General features: G+C 42.3%; 1 protein-coding gene across 20 annotated transcripts in view; it reads right to left on the bottom strand.

The window, feature by feature from the left end:
• HEATR3 (HEAT repeat containing 3) overlaps window positions 1–16655 on the bottom strand; it is a 47184-nt gene that overhangs the window by 24539 nt on the left and 5990 nt on the right. For 10 of the 20 annotated variants that reach the window (XR_012428936.1, XR_012428933.1, XR_012428932.1 and 7 more), the window contains 7 exons: window positions 15556–15665; window positions 12274–12414; window positions 8834–9111; window positions 3211–3301; window positions 2946–3103; window positions 2585–2667; window positions 894–1030 (listed from right to left, as the gene is read on the bottom strand). Coding sequence is in view for 15 of the 20 variants with exons in the window: in XM_074027207.1 (XP_073883308.1) it covers window positions 894–1030; window positions 2585–2667; window positions 2946–3103; window positions 3211–3301; window positions 8834–9111; window positions 12274–12414; window positions 15556–15665 (998 nt within the window). In the remaining 5 variants the exon portion in view is untranslated. Of the gene's footprint in view, window positions 1–893; window positions 1031–2584; window positions 2668–2945; window positions 3130–3210; window positions 3302–8833; window positions 9112–12273; window positions 12415–15555; window positions 15666–16655 lie in introns of all 20 variants that reach the window. The other 10 variants (XM_074027210.1, XM_074027216.1, XM_074027209.1 and 7 more) reach the window with 2 other exon arrangements.

Here is a 16655-nt window from a genome sequence, read left to right as displayed (position 1 = left end):
TTAGATGATGGCAAGGTGTAGAATTGTGTGGATGGTATTCTACCATTTGCCTTACACACACGCATGCATGCCCACATACACATGCTTTCTTACATATGGAGAATCTCTCTGGAAGGATACACAAGTAACTGGTGTAACTGTAACTTGACTCTGAGAGAGGAACTGGGTGTGGAAGAAAGGAGCGAGGCTTCCAGTTTCTGTCCTCTAATAAACTTTTGAATTCTGTACTATATACATATATGAATCAAATTTAAATGCTTATAACTGGGAAGAAAATAATAGAAAATTACTCAATTATTATTATTATTATTTGGAGATGGAGTTTTGCTCTTGCTGCCCAGGCTGGAGTGCAGTGGCATGACCTCAGATCACTGCAATCCCCGCCTCCTGGGTTCAAGCCATTCTCCCGCCTCAGCCTCCCGAGTAGCTGGGATTACAGGCATCCGCCACTACGCTCAGCTAAATTTTTGTATTTTAGTAGAGGGGTTTCATCATGTTGGCCAGGCTGGTCTCCAACTCCTGACCTCAGGTGATCCTCCCGCCTCAGCCTCCCAAAGTGCTGGGACTACAGGCATGAGCCACCGCACCTGGTCAAGAATTACCCAAATACCTTAATGAGGCCTTTATGATGTTTATGATTCAGCCTTGATTGGCCTGATAAAACTAGATGCAAACAATTTTAATAAAAAAGAAAACTATAAGCCCAGGAGCTGCCTGCATACCTCGTTTTGACTCTGTACCCCCGGGCAACTATAAATATGTGATTTCTGTGTCTGGGAAAGGTTTCTGCAGATTGGATGACAAACAATACACATTTACAAAATCCAAGTTCCTGCCCCTTCAAAATTCTGTTTTGTCTGCGTAGTCTTTCACAATAAAGCCTAAATATTTACCTGGTTGAGAAAAAAGCAGCTGTGACAGATGCTGTGCAAGTGTCTGAAGGGCTGCGGCTCCTCCCAGGTGCTCCACATCCAGGAGGGACACAAGACTCTGGAGACAGAAGAGGGCTCTGCACTGAATAGTGTTCATTCTGGAAAGGAAGTGAAACAATGCTGTCTGTTTCTCCAGAAGTTGCCCATCAGAATTCAGTATTAACTTTTAGTCTAAGCTTCAGGTTCTGACTGGAAATATCTATAAATACAAGGCGATCTATGGCAGTTAGCAAAGAATCACAAGGTGAACTGTTTTTTGTGTTTTCTAAAATGTATTATCATTTTTCAGACGGGGTCTTGCTCTATTGCCCAGGCTGGAGTGCAGTGGTGTGATCACAGCTCGCTGCAGCCTCAACCTCCTGAGCACAAGTGATCCTCCTGCCTCAGCCTCCTAAGGAGCAGGATTACATGTGCACGCAACCACACCTGGCTGAGTTTTTTATTTTTTGTAGATAGGGGTCTTGCTATGTTGCCTAGGCTGGTCTGGAACTCTTGGCCTCAAACAATCCTCCTGCCTGGATAAGTGTTAGAATTGTAAAGTAACCGTTAATCTGCCAAATCAAACTGCTTGAGTATTCACGCCCTCTGATATACAACTCATTAATGAGTCATGAGGAATCTGTTTTAGAAAAATTTCTATGTAGGGTAGCATCCTTAAAATTATAATTTTCTTCAGATAGGAAGAATTCTTATTCTGTTTCCCAGGCTGGAGTACAGTGTCACCATCATAGCTCACGAAAGCCTTGGACTGCTGAGTTCAAGCAATCCTCACACTTCAGCCTCCTGAGTAGCTAGGACTACAGCTGAGTGCCACTATGCCAGGCTAGTTTTTGTAATGTTTTTTTTTTCTTTGTAGAGATGGGGTCTTGCTATGCTGCGCAGGCTGCTTTCAAACTCCTGGCCTCAAGTGATCCTCCCAGCTCGGCCTCCCAGTGTCCTGGGATTATAGGTGTGAGCCACCACGCCAGCCTAAAATTATTTTTAATTGTGAAATGTGACAAATATATGGTTAAGTACACAACATATATAGAGAGCTTAACAAATAGTCTATGAAGCCAACACCCATGCACCTGGGAAAGAAAGAAACACTGCCGGACCCTGAAAGCCTGTCTCTCTTCCTTATAACATCCCACCTCCCTGACACCTACAGGTAACCACCACACAGACTTTTACGGTAAACATTTCCTTGCCCTTTTTTTTTTTTTTTTTAATAGGCTTATCACCAAGGTATGCATCCCTGAACAAAATAGTTCAATGTTGCCTGTTTCTCAACTTTGTAAAAACTGAATCACAGTGTGTGTATTCTTTCATGTCTTGCTTTTTTGGTTCAACAATGTAAGCTCCATCCAAGTTGTGAGTAGTTCTAATTCAAATCCCTTTTACTGCTGCATGTATTGCACTGAGTGATTTTGCCAAAATATATTTACCATTCTAACTCTGATGGACAACAAATTTGTTTACGGGTTGGGGCAACTGTGACATACACTGCTATGAACATGTATTCTAGGGCACATGGGCAGTATTTTTCTGGTATATATACCCAGGAACAAAACTTCTGGGTCTGAGGGGGAGTCAGCACCTTCTATTTAATGGCCCATCATTTCATAAAATAAAATAATGACAAATGTTCTTGAAAGTAGAAAAGTTCTTACTTTCTAATCAAAGGTTTCCAAGTAGGGTTCCTAGAACATAGGTCAACTGCAATGCTGTTTGGAAAGGCAGTTTTCTCAAAAATCTAGATTTAAAAGAGGCAGTAAAGCAAAAGTTAAAGAGTAGTCATTTAACACATGATTCCCTTATATAATTCCAAAATATTACTCCTAAGTGAAATGATTAGGCTTCATATAGAATGACCTTTTCACCTACTTCCAGTACTATTAGCTCAGCTTTGTCTCAGATCTTACCACCATCTACAACCTGAAAGTGTGAGCTTGCTTCTTTTGTACACAGAATGAATACCTTGCTTAAGCCTTTCCCACGCTCCACGGTAAGCCTAGAATGAAAACGGATTACCTTCTTTGGGATGAGGTAGTTGGTGAGAGCAGTGTGAACCTCATGGGAGAGGCAGAGGGGAGAGAACAGCTGTCCCCCGCACTCACTGAAGGAATTCTCCATAAATGCATCACTTTCATCACTGCTAGAAAGTTCTTCCCATTCGTCATCAGAGGGATCTGGGAAGCGGGCAAACCACGCAGAACTGGAATAGTTAAGAAAATCTCCACGGGAGTTTCCCTCTTGGCCCAGGGGGAAAATGTCTAAATGTAAACTGTTAACAAACCTTCATTGCAGCACATGTTGACGATAATTTCCAGAGCAGTCTGTTGAGCTGTCAGCAATGCTATAGTCTCTCTCAGCTCCTTGTCAGTGGGCTTTAAAAAAAAAAAAAAAAAAAGTAAATGACCAACTCTCAATGGTTGGGAAAATGTTTTTGGGGAATTTCCTTAGTGAAAGCCTGCTAGATTTTTGTACTTGGAATAGAGCACATGGAGAATGGGGTAGGTAAAAGAAAAGTCATGAAGTGCCAGAAGTACAAACGAGCATTATAATTCCTCTTGGTACGGTGGAGCATGCCCCCATTAACTGGGTTCCCATCCATCTGCATGGCTATTCCCCAAGCGTCGCTTAGTTAGCTGGAGAGAACAGACAAATATCCAGGAATTCTGAACGGAATTCACCCTGAAACTTAATCTACTATGTCAAGAAGTAGCTGGGCATACTAAGATTTAAACAAGAGTTCATTTCAGACACCAGGCACTTACAAACAAACCTGCTTTTAGATGCTCAGCTTAGATGTCTTTCTTGCAATGGCTGCGTTAACAAACACTACTAAGGAGCCCTTATATGACCTGTAGAACTTGCTATGGAGCAGACGGACTTGCTTCCTGCCTTTCTTTAAAGACTATAATAAAGCATTTCTCTAAGACTAAAGAAAGCAGGAAGCTTTTTTTTTTTCCTCTGAAAATATATAACGCCAACTTAAACTTAACGTATCAACTAATATTTCTTAAAATGGGTAATATAAATTTATATAACCTTTATTCTCAAATTGTCTATGAAAAGTGAAATAACCACACTGATATTCCAAAACAGTACATGGGCTAAAAATAATGTATATTTTACTATTTGAATATTTCCCAACTTTAGTTTTCAACTGTTTTTTTTTCCCCTGCTTAGAGACAGAGAGAGACAGAGTCTCACTCTGTTTCCTAGGCTGGAGTGCAGTGGCACGTTCATAGCTCACTGCAACCTCAAATTCCTGAGCTCAAGCAATCCTCTTGCTGCAGCCTCTGAGTAGCTAGGACTACAGGTGCACGCCACCATGGATGGCTAATTTTTTACTTTTTTGTAGAGACAAGGTCTTAGCCAGGCATGGTGGCACATGCCTGTAATCTCACCTACTTGGGAGGCTCAGGCAGGATAATCCCTTGAACCTAGGAGGCAGAGGTTGCAGTGAGCCGAGATTGCACCACTGCACTCCAGCCTGGGCGACAGTGACACTCCGTCTCAAAAATAAATAAATAAATAAATTTACCTGCTTTTTTTTGAGAGATGGGGTCTCAGTATATTGCCCAGGCTGATCTTGAAATCCTGACCTCAAGTAATCCTCCCACCTCAGCCTCCCAAAGTGTTGAGATTATAGGCGTGACCACCATGTCCAGCCCCAGTGACTTCTTTGTGCAACAATTTAACTATAACTTTTAATCATATTATGTAAAAAAAAAAAAAAAAGAAAGAAAAGCAAATTGCTAATTTAATAGATGTAGCTCAGGGATCCCTAAATTTGAATTCTACTTATTGGTAGCAAGAATGTATATAAAAATAATTTTTTTTTTTCTTTTTTTTTTGAGACGGAGTCTTGCTCTGTCACCCAGGCTGGAGTGCAGTGGCCGGATCTCAGCTCACTGCAAGCTCCACCTCCCGGGTTTACGCCGTTCTCCTGCCTCAGCCTCCCGAGTAGCTGGGACTACAGGCGCCCGCCACCTCGCCCGGCTAGTTTTTTTGTATTTTTTAGTAGAGACGGGGTTTCACCGTGTTAGCCGGGATCGTCTCTCAATCTCCTGGCCTCGTGATCCGCCCGTCTCGGCCTCCCAAAGTGCTGGGATTACAGGCTTGAGCCACCGCGCCCGGCCTATAAAAAAAATTTCTATTTGCTTTGTGTGTGTGCTAATTCAACTAAATATACATTTATTAGAGAAGATTCAAAGCTAAACAAGACATGTTGCTGCTGGGCTGTCATCCACTTAAAATATATGAAGATCTGGCTTATTCTTTTTTATTCTTTTTTTTTTTTTTTTGGAGACAGAGTCTTGCTCTGTCACCCAGGCTGGAGTGCAGTGGCATGATCTTGGCTCACTGCAATCTCCGCCTCCTGGGTTCAAGCCATTCTCATGCCCCAACCTCCCGAGTAGCTGGGACTACAGGTATGCACCACCATGCTCGGCTAATTTTTTGCATTTTTAGTAGAGACAGGGTTTCACCATATTGGCCAGGCAGGTCTTGAACTCCTGGCCTCAAGTGATCCACCCACCCTGGCCTCCCCAAGTGCTGGGATTACAGGCGTGAGCCACCATGCCCAGCCAAAGATGTGGCTTAAAAGGAACTCTGAAATTAAACTCCACCTCTTTATGTAACTCTCTTGCTCAGAACTTTTCTCTGCTTCTCACTGCTATCGAGCTGACATAAAGAACCAATTTAGATGAAATGTTATGACATCTGAGATTTGCTTCAAAATAATCAGTAGAGAAAAGACAGTGTGAGGGGAACTAGATGAAATCAAATAGAAGAGAATTTGAAAATTGGTAACTGTGGAAGCTAAGCAGAGAGTACTTTACTTTTGCATGTGCCCCCACAAAAAAACGGGTTGAACTGCTCTTCCTTTGTATCTCTGTGGTTATACCTTCTTAAGTTAAATGATGCAGTTTTGATTTTTTTTTTTTTTTTTTTTGAGACGGAGTCTCGCTGTGTCTCCCAGGCTGGAGTGCAGTGGCGTGATCTCGGCTCACTGCAAGCTCCGCCTCTCGGGTTCACGCCATTCTCCCGCCTCAGCCTCCCAAGTAGCTGGGACTACAGGCGCCCGCCACCACGCCCGGCTAGTTTTTTGTATTTTTAGTAGAGACGGGGTTTCACCATGTTAGCCAGGATAGTCTCGATCTCCTGACCTCATGATCCACCCTCCTCGGCCTCCCAAAGTGCTGGGATTACAGGCTTGAGCCACCGCGCCCGGCCGCAGTTTTGATTCTGAAGGAGTGCTGCAGAAGACACTGGATAGTGTGGAAGACCACAGCTGAATATAACTTGTGTTCCTGGCACCCTAGTGGCACTTAAACACCGGCTGGCTGACCAACTAGCATGTTAATCATCCAGTCGAGTCAGTTAAGAACACTTTATTTTCCTTTTCTTTTTTTTTTTCTCCTCTATCCCACCACCCCACCACCGCCCATTACTACAATCTTAAGGAAGGCTTTATTTCTATTTTCATTTAGTTTTGTTTTTCTGAAACAGAGTCTCCCTCAGTTGCCAGGCTGGAGTGCAGTGGCGTGATCTTGACTCACTGCAACCTCCACCTCCCAGGTTCAAGTGATTCTTGGGCCTCAGCCTTCCAAGTTGAGTGGCTGGGACTACAGACACATGCCACCACACCTAATTTTTGTGTTTTTAGTAGAGATGGGGTTTTACCATGTTGGTCAGGCTGGTCTTGAACTCCTGGACTCAGGAAATTTGCCCACCTCAGCCTCCCAAAGTGCTAGGATTACAGGCGTCAGCCACCACACCTGGCCAGAAGACTTTAAAAAGCCAGTTTTTACTGTAAAAAAACACTGCATTTTTATAAGCACCAAAATAAAAGTAATAAGAAAATAAATCTCTACGTAACAGTTAAGTATCAATAGTTTTTCAACAGTGGCACGCCTATCTAAACCTTGTTAGACTTGGGTCTCACCCCCAACCTTACTCCCTGGAGAAGGTCCTTGGAAGCAAGGCTGGAGGTGGGGACAATCACACAAGAATGCCATTCTCTCATTCCCAGCAAGGGATTTCAGATCCTTCAAACAGAGTATACCTGCATCAGATAGGATCAACAGAAACCTGAGTACCATGGTGCCCACAGCTGAAAATGACCCCATAAGCCCTGATTTATCACATCCCCTCTTTCCACAAACAGGTATGAAACAGGTTGGGTACCACGGTGCACGCCTACGATCCCAGCACTTTGGGAGGCCAAGGTGGGAGGATCGCTTGAGACCAGGCAGCATAGGAAGATCTCGTCTCAAAATAAACCAATAATGATAAAATAAAAAGATCTAGGCTGGGCACGTGGCTTACACCTGTAATCCTAGCACTTTGGGAGGCTGAGGCGGGCAGGTCACCTGAGGTTGGGAGTTTGAGACCAGCCTGACCAACATGCGGAAACCCCATCTCTACTAAAAATGCCAAGTTAGCCAGGTGTGGTGGCACATGCCTGTAGAGGCCGAGGCAGGAGAATTGCTCGAACCTGGGAGGCAGAGGTTGCAGTGAGCCGAAATCACACCACTGCACTGCAATTTGGGCAACAAAAGCAAAACTCTGTCTCCAAAAAAAAAAAAAAAAAAAAATCTGTGAGCAACTCAAGGACAGCGTGGCCTTCCCATTTTTGTTATTTGTGCCAGCACTTAACACAGTGCTTTGCACCCACAGGTTGCTCATATGAGGGGAAAAGTGGTTCTATCTACATTTTGATTTCTTTGAAACACCATCAATTTATGCTTCCTGAGACATCATGAACACAGGTAAGCATGAGAGGACATGATTGCCTCCTCCCAACTCAGCCTTCGTTGTCCTTTGGCAGCCTCCTGACTGGTCCTCCTGCTGCCAGGCCCCTTGTGCTCTTCCTTCCTCCAGCTGCCTGAGTGCGCTCTCCAAACACTAACCTGCTTTTTCTTACCCCCTCCTTTATGTCGCCCCAGATGTTGTGTCCAAAAGGCTCTCTCTGGCAGCCTCTTCCTTAGCTCTCCCATAAAGGCTGAGTCACAAGGGCCTACTCTACAGATACCATTCCCTTAGAAATCTATGCAGGGCCACAGCACTGTTCTCGGCACAGGCCTTAGAGCCATGGTTTTATGTGTCTGTCTTCCCAACACGGAGGAAGTTCCTGAAGGCTGGAAATTACATCTTAATCATCTTTTTATGACCAGTGTCTAGCACAGTGCCTGGCATACATTAGGAGCACAGTAAATGTGAACCTGAATGAATAAAGCCTCAGTCACTGTGTTCCCTGTTTTCCTATTTGCTCTCCTCCTTAACAAAGTGTTCTCCCCAAATACGGCTCTCTCTGCAGACTGTCAGCTGAAATGCTTCCTGCACCCCAGATTGCTCCCCTTTACTGCAGTATCACACCACCAGCACAACTATGCCACCATCACCCACTCCAAGAAAACTACAAACCATCATTCATCTCACAGTTACCCAACCTCTGCGGATCAGTAGTGGATAAATGAAGATTTGGTTTGCCACCTTGATAAGGCTAAATACTAAAATAAGAGGCAAGAATGCAAGGGACAATTCAGGCAAAGTACAAATTCCTTTAGTCTGAAGACAGTCTGGCAGACAGTATGTAACACAAGTGTGGAGATGCAAGAGTTACAAAGATGATCATCTATTTCTAAAGTGTTCCAAAAGGATAGGTTTATCCCATCTCTGAAATCTTCTCCTGTGTATAAAACTATCACGTTAGATAAAAGACTTTTCCCCCTTTAGGAGATTTTTAATGACATAAAAAGAATCAACAGGAAAATACGACTCATTTTTGCCGAAACGCCCTTTATAGCTAACTTTGCTATAATATTTTTCTGCAAAGCCAAGGATAACTGCTGGAAAAAAAAAAACAGCTGTATTAATCCATATTTGAGAACATCAACCTGACTTACCGGAAGTAAATCTGAAACGAAAGTTTTCCTTCTGACTTTTCTCTTATGAGAAATTCCTTCCATTTCATCATCTTCAATCAAATCATCCCCATTAGTGTTCTCTAATATTTCCTCAGCCTCTGCAGCAGTTTTTAACCTTTGCGTTTCAGTCTCTTTCATTTGAATAACTGTTTCACCAGCATCCATTCCCAAAACTTCAGATAAGATCTTTAGTAAGGCATTTATGATTTCTGCTTGACTCTTGCATGGAATAATGTCCTTTAGATTCCAAATTGTGCCTGGGAAAAAATAAGCATAAGGAGAAGAAATGCCTGTGAAATATTTTATTAAGTTTAAATTTTCACAAGACTTTTAAGGCCAGTGTAATTTCAAAAAATCTCAGCCCCACTGCCTTTGTTCATTATTTATTAAATGTCAATGAGTTCTGCACTGAGGCAGTGCCCTTAGTTATAACCCTGCACAATCATCTTCCTTTCTTGGCACACAATGCTTTTCTCTGATACACTGCGTTATCAGCAGACCCAGAGAATATCAAGTTTCTTTTAAAATGACAAAGTGAGTGGCTTCACTTTCTCTCGTTGTAACCTAAGCTGCTCTCCTCAGCAGCTTCTTATATTCCATGAGTGGAATGGAATGTACTAAAATTCCAATGTCGGTCTCACATACAAACATGAGAGCAGGTTCTTAGTTTTTTGGTTATCAAAAAAGAACAGGAGCTATCATTAAGTAGTCAGAGTAATTTTTTTTTAAGTTACTACAAAAATAAAAACACCTCCTGGCTATCCACCCAAAAGAACTGAAAGCAGGGACTTGAACAGATTACATCCATTTTTGCGAGGTGCGGTGACTCACCCTGTAATCCCAATACTTTGGGAGGACAAGGTGGGAGGATCATTTGAGGTCAGGAGTTCGAGACAAGTCTAGCCAACATGGTGAGACTCCATCTCTACTAAAAATACAAAAATCAGCCAGGCATGGTGGTGGGCGCTTGTAATCCCAGCTACTTGGGTGGCTGAGGCACAAGAATCACTTGAACCCAGGAGGCAGAGGTTGCAGTGAGCCGAGATCTTGCCACTGCACTCCAGCCTGGTTAACACAGCGAGACTCTGTCTCAAAAAAAAAAAAAAAAGAAAAAAAAAAAAATTACATCCACTTTCACAATAGCTGTATTCACAATAGCCAAGTTAAAAGTAACCCAAGTGTCTATCAACAGATGAACAGATCAACAAAATGTGGTATTATACCTACAAGGCAATATTATTCAGCATTAAAAAGGAAGGAATTTCTGACACATGCTACAACATGGATGAACCTTGAGGCCACTACGCAAAAAGAAATAAGCCAATCACAGAAAGACAAATTCTGTATAATTCCACTTCTATGAGGTATCTAGAGTAGTCAAGGAATGGTGGCTGACAGCAGCTGGGGGAAGGGGAAATGGGAAAAATTGTGTCTAAAGGGTACAGTTTCAGTTTTGCAAGATGAAAAAAAGTTCCGGATTTTTATTGCACAACAATATGAATGTATTTTACACCACTAAATTATACATTTAAAAACAATTAAAGGCTAGGTGCAGTGGCTCACGCCTGTAATTCCAGCGCTTTGGGAGGTCAAGGTGGGCATTATTATAAGAGCTCAGGAGTTTGACACCAGCGTAGGCAACATGGTGAGATGTCATCTCTAAAAAAAAATACAAAGAATTAACTGTGGCTGGGCACTGTGGCTCATGCCTGTAATCCCAGCACAGGGAGGTCGAGACGGGCCAATCACTTTAGGTCAGGAGTTTGAGACCAGCCTGGTCAACATGGTGAAACCCCATCTCTATTAAAAAATAAAAAAATTAGGCCGGGCGTGGTGGCTCACGCCTGTGATCCCAGCACTTTGGGAGGCCGAGGCGGGCGGATCATGAGGTCAGGAGATCGAGACCATCCTGGCAAACAAGGTGAAACCCCGTCTCTACTAAAAAAATACAAAAAATTAGCCAGGCGTGGTGGCAGGCGCCTGTAGTCCCAGCTACTCAGGAGGCTGAGGCAGGAGAATTGCTTGAACTCAGGAGGCAGAGACTGCAGTAAGCTGAGCTTGCACCAACGCGTTCCATCCTGGGTGACAGAGTGAGAGATCGTCTCAAAAAAAAAAAAAAAAGGCCGGGCGCGGTGGCTCAAGCCTGTAATCCCAGCACTTTGGGAGGCCGAGACGGGCAGATCACGAGGTCAGGAGATCGAGACCATCCTGGCTAACACAATGAAACCCCGTCTCCACTAAAAATACAAAAAAAAATTAGCTGGGCGTGGTGGCGGCGCCTGTAGTCCCAGCTACTCGGGAGGCTGAGGCAGGAGAATGGCGGGAACCCGGGAGGCGGAGCTTGCAGTGAGCCGAGATCGCGCCACTGCACTCCAGCCTGGGCGACAGAGCGAGACTCCACCTCAAAAAAAAAAAAAAAAAAAATTAAATGGGCCTGGTGGCATGCACCTGTAGTCCCAGCTGCTTGGGAGGCTGAGATGGGAAGATCACTTGAGCCCAGGAGGTGGAGGCTGCAGTGAGCCAAGATCGCACCACAGCACTCCTGCCTGGGCAACAGAGGAGGACTCTGTCTCAAGAAAACCCAAAATGATTAAGACGGTAAATTTCATGTGCATTTACCACTATTAAAATAAAAAAAACAGGCCAGGCACAGTGGCTCATACCTGTAATCCCAGCACTTTAAGAGGTCAAGGTGGGCAAATCACCTGAGGTCCCGATCTCAAGACCAGCCTGGCCAACATGGTAAAACCCTGTCTCTACCAAAAATACAGAAATAAGCTGGGCATGGTGGCGCATGCTTGTAATCCCAGCTACTCGGGAGGCTGAGGCATGAGAATCACTTGAAACTCGGAGGTGAGGTTGCAGAGCCAGCCACTGCACTCCAGCCTGGGTGAGAGAGCCAGACTCCATCTCAAAACAATAAAAAATTTAAAACAACAACAACAAAAAATAAAAACCTCTCAATATAAATTATCTCTGTAAGGCCAAAGGGCAAGAAGAAAATAGATACAGAAACTAAATAAAGTACATACTAAACAGACCTTCAGATAATTTCTTACTTCTGTATTCAGAGATTCTGGAGAGAAAAGAGTTGGTGAAAAAAAAAAAAAAAAACTTACGGAAAACTAAGTGGTCAATTTCTGAAATCACTGGTTCATAAATAAGTGGGGATCCTGACAACAGTGTCTCTTTATCAGGTTAACAGTAGTTTGTTAAATTCAAAACAAATCTATTCCACAAGGCTTTACAACTATAGACAACTGCTTGAAGTAAGGGTCTCTTCTCAAATATTAAAATTTTCAGAACAGATAAAAGCACAGAAGGCCCGATGTGTTGAAATGAATGACTAAATTTTGCCGCCACACATCCATATCAAAAGCTACTAAAACAATATACTATGCCATAAGGCTAAATTTTACCTGCTACCAATGTCTTCAATAGAAGGGATTCCATGGAACTAACAGGAGAAAGCAGTGCTGATTCCAGCACGTTCAATGCTGTAGCACTGAAAGACTTCAGCAGCTCTGGGTTATCCTCAGTCACTGTCTGCAAACAATATGCTATAAGGCAAAACATAAATATTTAGAAACAAATGAATTCTGCTTTGGATAATTTATACCAGCATAATTCATCAATAAAACGTTGTATTGTTACTTCATTAGATACATGTAGCTTTTGTAGAATATATATGCTTTATCTCAGGGTGATATGCACAAATGAGGCTTCCCAACCTATCAGTGCTGGAAAAGACGTTTCTTTTTAAATTTCTAATGCTGAACAGATGTATACTTTTTTTTTTTTTTTGAGACAGTCTTGCTCTGTCACCCAGGCTGGAGTGTAGTGGCGCATCTCAGCTTACTGCAACCTCCGCCTCCCAGGTTCAAACAATTCCTGTGCCTCAGCTTCTCAGGTAACTGGGATTAAAGGTGTGCGCCACAATGCCTGGCTAATTTCTATATTTTTAGTAGAGACGATTTCACCATCAAGGCCAGGCTGGTCTGGAACTCCTGGTCTCAAGTGGTGTCCATTTTGGCCCCTCAAAATGCTGAGATTACAGGCATGAGCCACCACGTTCAGCCAGATCTACACTTTTTTTTTACAAAATACAATTACAAAGACTCTTTTTTTTTTTTTTTTTTTTGAGACCGAGTCTCGCTCTGTCGCCTAGGCTGGAGTGCAGTGGCACAACCTCGGCTCGCTGAAAGCTCTGCCTCCTGGGTTCACACCATTCTCCTGCCTCAGCCTCCTGAGTAGCTGGGACTACAGATGCCTGCCACCATGCCCAGCTAATTTTTTGTATTTTTACTAGAGACGTGGTTTCATCTTGTTAGCCAGGATGGTCTCAATCTCCTGACCTCGTGATCCGCCCGCCTTGGCCTCCCAAAGCGTTGGGATTACAGGTGGGAGCCACCATGCCCGGCCTAAAAAGACTCTTAAATGTGGCAATGTCGTTACTATAAATGTTTATAAAAGCTTATCCTCAGGCCGGGCGTGGTAGCTCATGCCCGTAATCCTAGCACTTTGGGAGGCCGAGGCAGGAGGATCACCTGAGGTCAGGAGTTGCAGACCAGCTTGGCTAACATGGCAAAACCCCATCTCTACTAAAAATACAAAAATTAGCTAGGCATGGTGATGCACGCCTGAAATCCCAGCTACTTGGGAGGCTGAGGCAAGAGGATAGCTTGAACCCTGGAGGTGGAGGTTGCAGTAAGTCAAGATTGTGCCACTGCACTCCAGCCTGGGTGACAGATCTGAGACTCCATCTCAAAAAAAAGGCCAGGCATGATGGCTCATGCCTGTAATCCCAGCACTTTGGGAGGTCGAGGCAGGCGGATCACAAAGTCAGGAGATCGAGACCAGCCTGGCTAACACAGTGAAACCCCGTCTCTACTGAAAATACAAAAAATTAGCCAGGCATGGTGGCGGGCGCCTGTAGTCCCAGCTACTTGGGAGGCTGAGGCAGGAGAATGGCGTGAACCCGGGAGGCAGAGCTTGCAGTGAGCCGAGATCGCACTGGTGCGCTCCAGCCTGGGCGACAGAGCGAGACTCCATCACAGAAAAAAAAAAAAAAAAAAAAAAATTTACCCTCAATTTATGTACTTATCAAGGACCAGTAGCAAACAGTCCTAGGTTTTGGGATGTCTGGCTTCCTTTAAATTTATCATGACCTTCAAAGTTAGGGTTATTTCTGGTGGAGCAATAATTCTTTAAGAAAAAAAGTAGTTTATATAAAAGTATGAGCAAATTAAGACCTGTAAAATATTAAATCACGCCCATCAAAATTACTTAAAATGCATGTTACTGCTGTGATCGACAATATATTTACATAGAAATCCATATATATGCATTTCTGTACATATATTCAAATGTAGTATCTTTGTCATTAAGAAACTAATTTACTTTAGCTAACAGCCATGATTGCTACCATACAAGTTCAAAAAAAGTTATATGAATACATGGGACGGAATCTTGTAGTTCATTTTACTATATGTAAGCATTGCTTGACTTTAGAAGTAAAAGTAATAATGTATTTTAAAAATCATTAATCTAGCTACATGCAGAAGGAAAACACTATTATGCAATGCAAAATGACTTTATTCTAATCCATTTCAAAAATGCTCATTAAGGGGAAGAAAAGCTAAAAACAGAAATAAATCTGTAAGACTAAAGGCAGAAAAATAGAAGTGGTTTTTCTTTTAAAACATATGAACTAACTTTCCTGAAATTCTCTTATTGTAACAAAAACTGTCCTCTGAGATTAAGTCACCTATCAAATTCCTAAAAATGGCTGAATTGTTTTTAAAATCCCCATTTACTCACAGCTCCCCAAACCCACCAAGATTCCATTTGGAGAAATGATTTTTAAAATTTTCTCAGTAGTATTTATTCTACTATTTTCCCCCAATTCTGTTCTCTTAAAAATATCCATTAGAGTCAAGAGAAATAGCAGTCAGGGGAATACACTTCTTCCTCCCCAGAAGAAGTGCAGTTCCACAAAGGGACAGCTGGACACCTGCCGTAATGATGGGGAGAAAAGAAATGCTCTCCCTCAATTGTTTCTCCACTCCCACCCAGCATTCTGCTGAGCTGCCCATGCTCTGGTTTCTGCCTGCTGCCATTGAGCTGAAGGTCCCCAGTGGCTCCTCAATCCAATAAAGAGAAGGCAAGGCAGCCAAGGACACTGAAGTTGCTGGACTTTGCCTTCCCTGTCTCACGGAAGGCACGCAGGCCTAAGTGGAATTTCAATCACTTCTTTTTCTCTTTCTCTCTCAACAAAACTCAGGCCGTCAGTTTTCTGCCAGAAGTATGAGATAGTAGCATAACACATTTAAGTAAGTTTAGATTCCAATTAACTGGCTTAAAGACCTGGTAGTTGTGGGTTACTGTTTCTTAGTAAATGGAGATGAAAACTTTAAGAATTAATAAAGGCTGCTAAGAATGAAAACAGGCCAGAAACCACATATCTTCACATAATTACCTTTCTCCCTTTCAGAGCCAAAAGCAGAAAAATTGAATGAGCAGGTAAAGAATTAATATTAATCACAGATTTAAGAAGACCCAGAAAAAACAGGTGCTGAGCTACACATTCACATACAATGAGAAAAAAAATCACTCCAGTGGAATAAACACACTAAAGCTGCATGAAAATTTTTGAACAAGGCTACACATTCTTAATAAGTCATCACCTTTTCTTCACTTACCTACTGAAATAGCCAGGTCAACATTGGTAGGAAACCTACTTAAATACTTTAACACAATCTCCAAACACCCTTCTTTGTTGAATATAGACACTGCTCTACTACTGCATTCACTAAATTGAAGGGGGAAAAAAAAGTTTTACTATTCACATTTTAACAGTAGGAAATCAACCATAGCAATCCATAAAAAAACAAATCAGGCTTTATAAACCAAGGAGTTGGAATCAAACACCCACCATTTTTATCGATGAAGGAACTAACACCCATTCATATTCACTATACATGAGAACTGGCTATCTATATTTTATCCCTATCACAGTGGGACCTTTTCATCAATCTCTTTGCTATGATGCCAGTTTCCTTATAGAAGGTTAAAGCTGGAAGAGATCTTGTAAATCGTTTAATTCAACTCCCCATTTTATAAATGCAAAGACCCAGGACCCAAGCGGTAATGTGGCCCATCAGAGAGCAAATATTTTGTCAGCAGTAAAGCCAGGCCCAGTACCTAGGTTCCCTGTGTCCAGCCTACTGTTTTTTCTTCCCTCTATACCACAATGATAACAAGTTAAAGGAGGATAAAAGGCCTTTATATTTATCACACAAAAACACAAATTTATATTTTTTTAACCTACTATATTTTAGAACATTAACAAAAACACAAATTTAAAGGAAAATAAAATTATATTTTATTCAAGCCTTTTAGAGTGCAATCATAATTTCATCAAGCAGAATTTGCAGTCTACAATAGAGAAATTACAGTAAGTATTTTTAAAATTATACTACCTTTTAATAAAAGACTCAGACAGCTATCAGTGTTATGAATAAGCAAACACATTAAATAAGAGTAAACAAGGCTAATTATAATAATTGTATCCATGTTTCCAGAGGAAATATCCATGTTGTATGTTTCCTCCATACATACAACATACACACGTGACATGCTAACAGCTAACAGAGCTGACTAAATTATTAAACTAAATCTGTTATGTGATGAAAAATATTTCATATCTTCTATCTACCTACCTACCTACCTACCTACCTACCTACCTAGTTATGGTAGCATGAAGGAGACCACTGTCTAGTCAGGAAGATAAGCCATATGT

Source organism: Macaca fascicularis, chromosome 20 (genome assembly GCF_037993035.2).
Source record: "Macaca fascicularis isolate 582-1 chromosome 20, T2T-MFA8v1.1".
Lineage (NCBI taxonomy): Eukaryota > Metazoa > Chordata > Mammalia > Primates > Cercopithecidae > Macaca > Macaca fascicularis.
The sequence above is the reverse complement of the archived record's forward strand: the minus strand, read 5'-3'. Positions and strand labels throughout refer to the sequence as shown.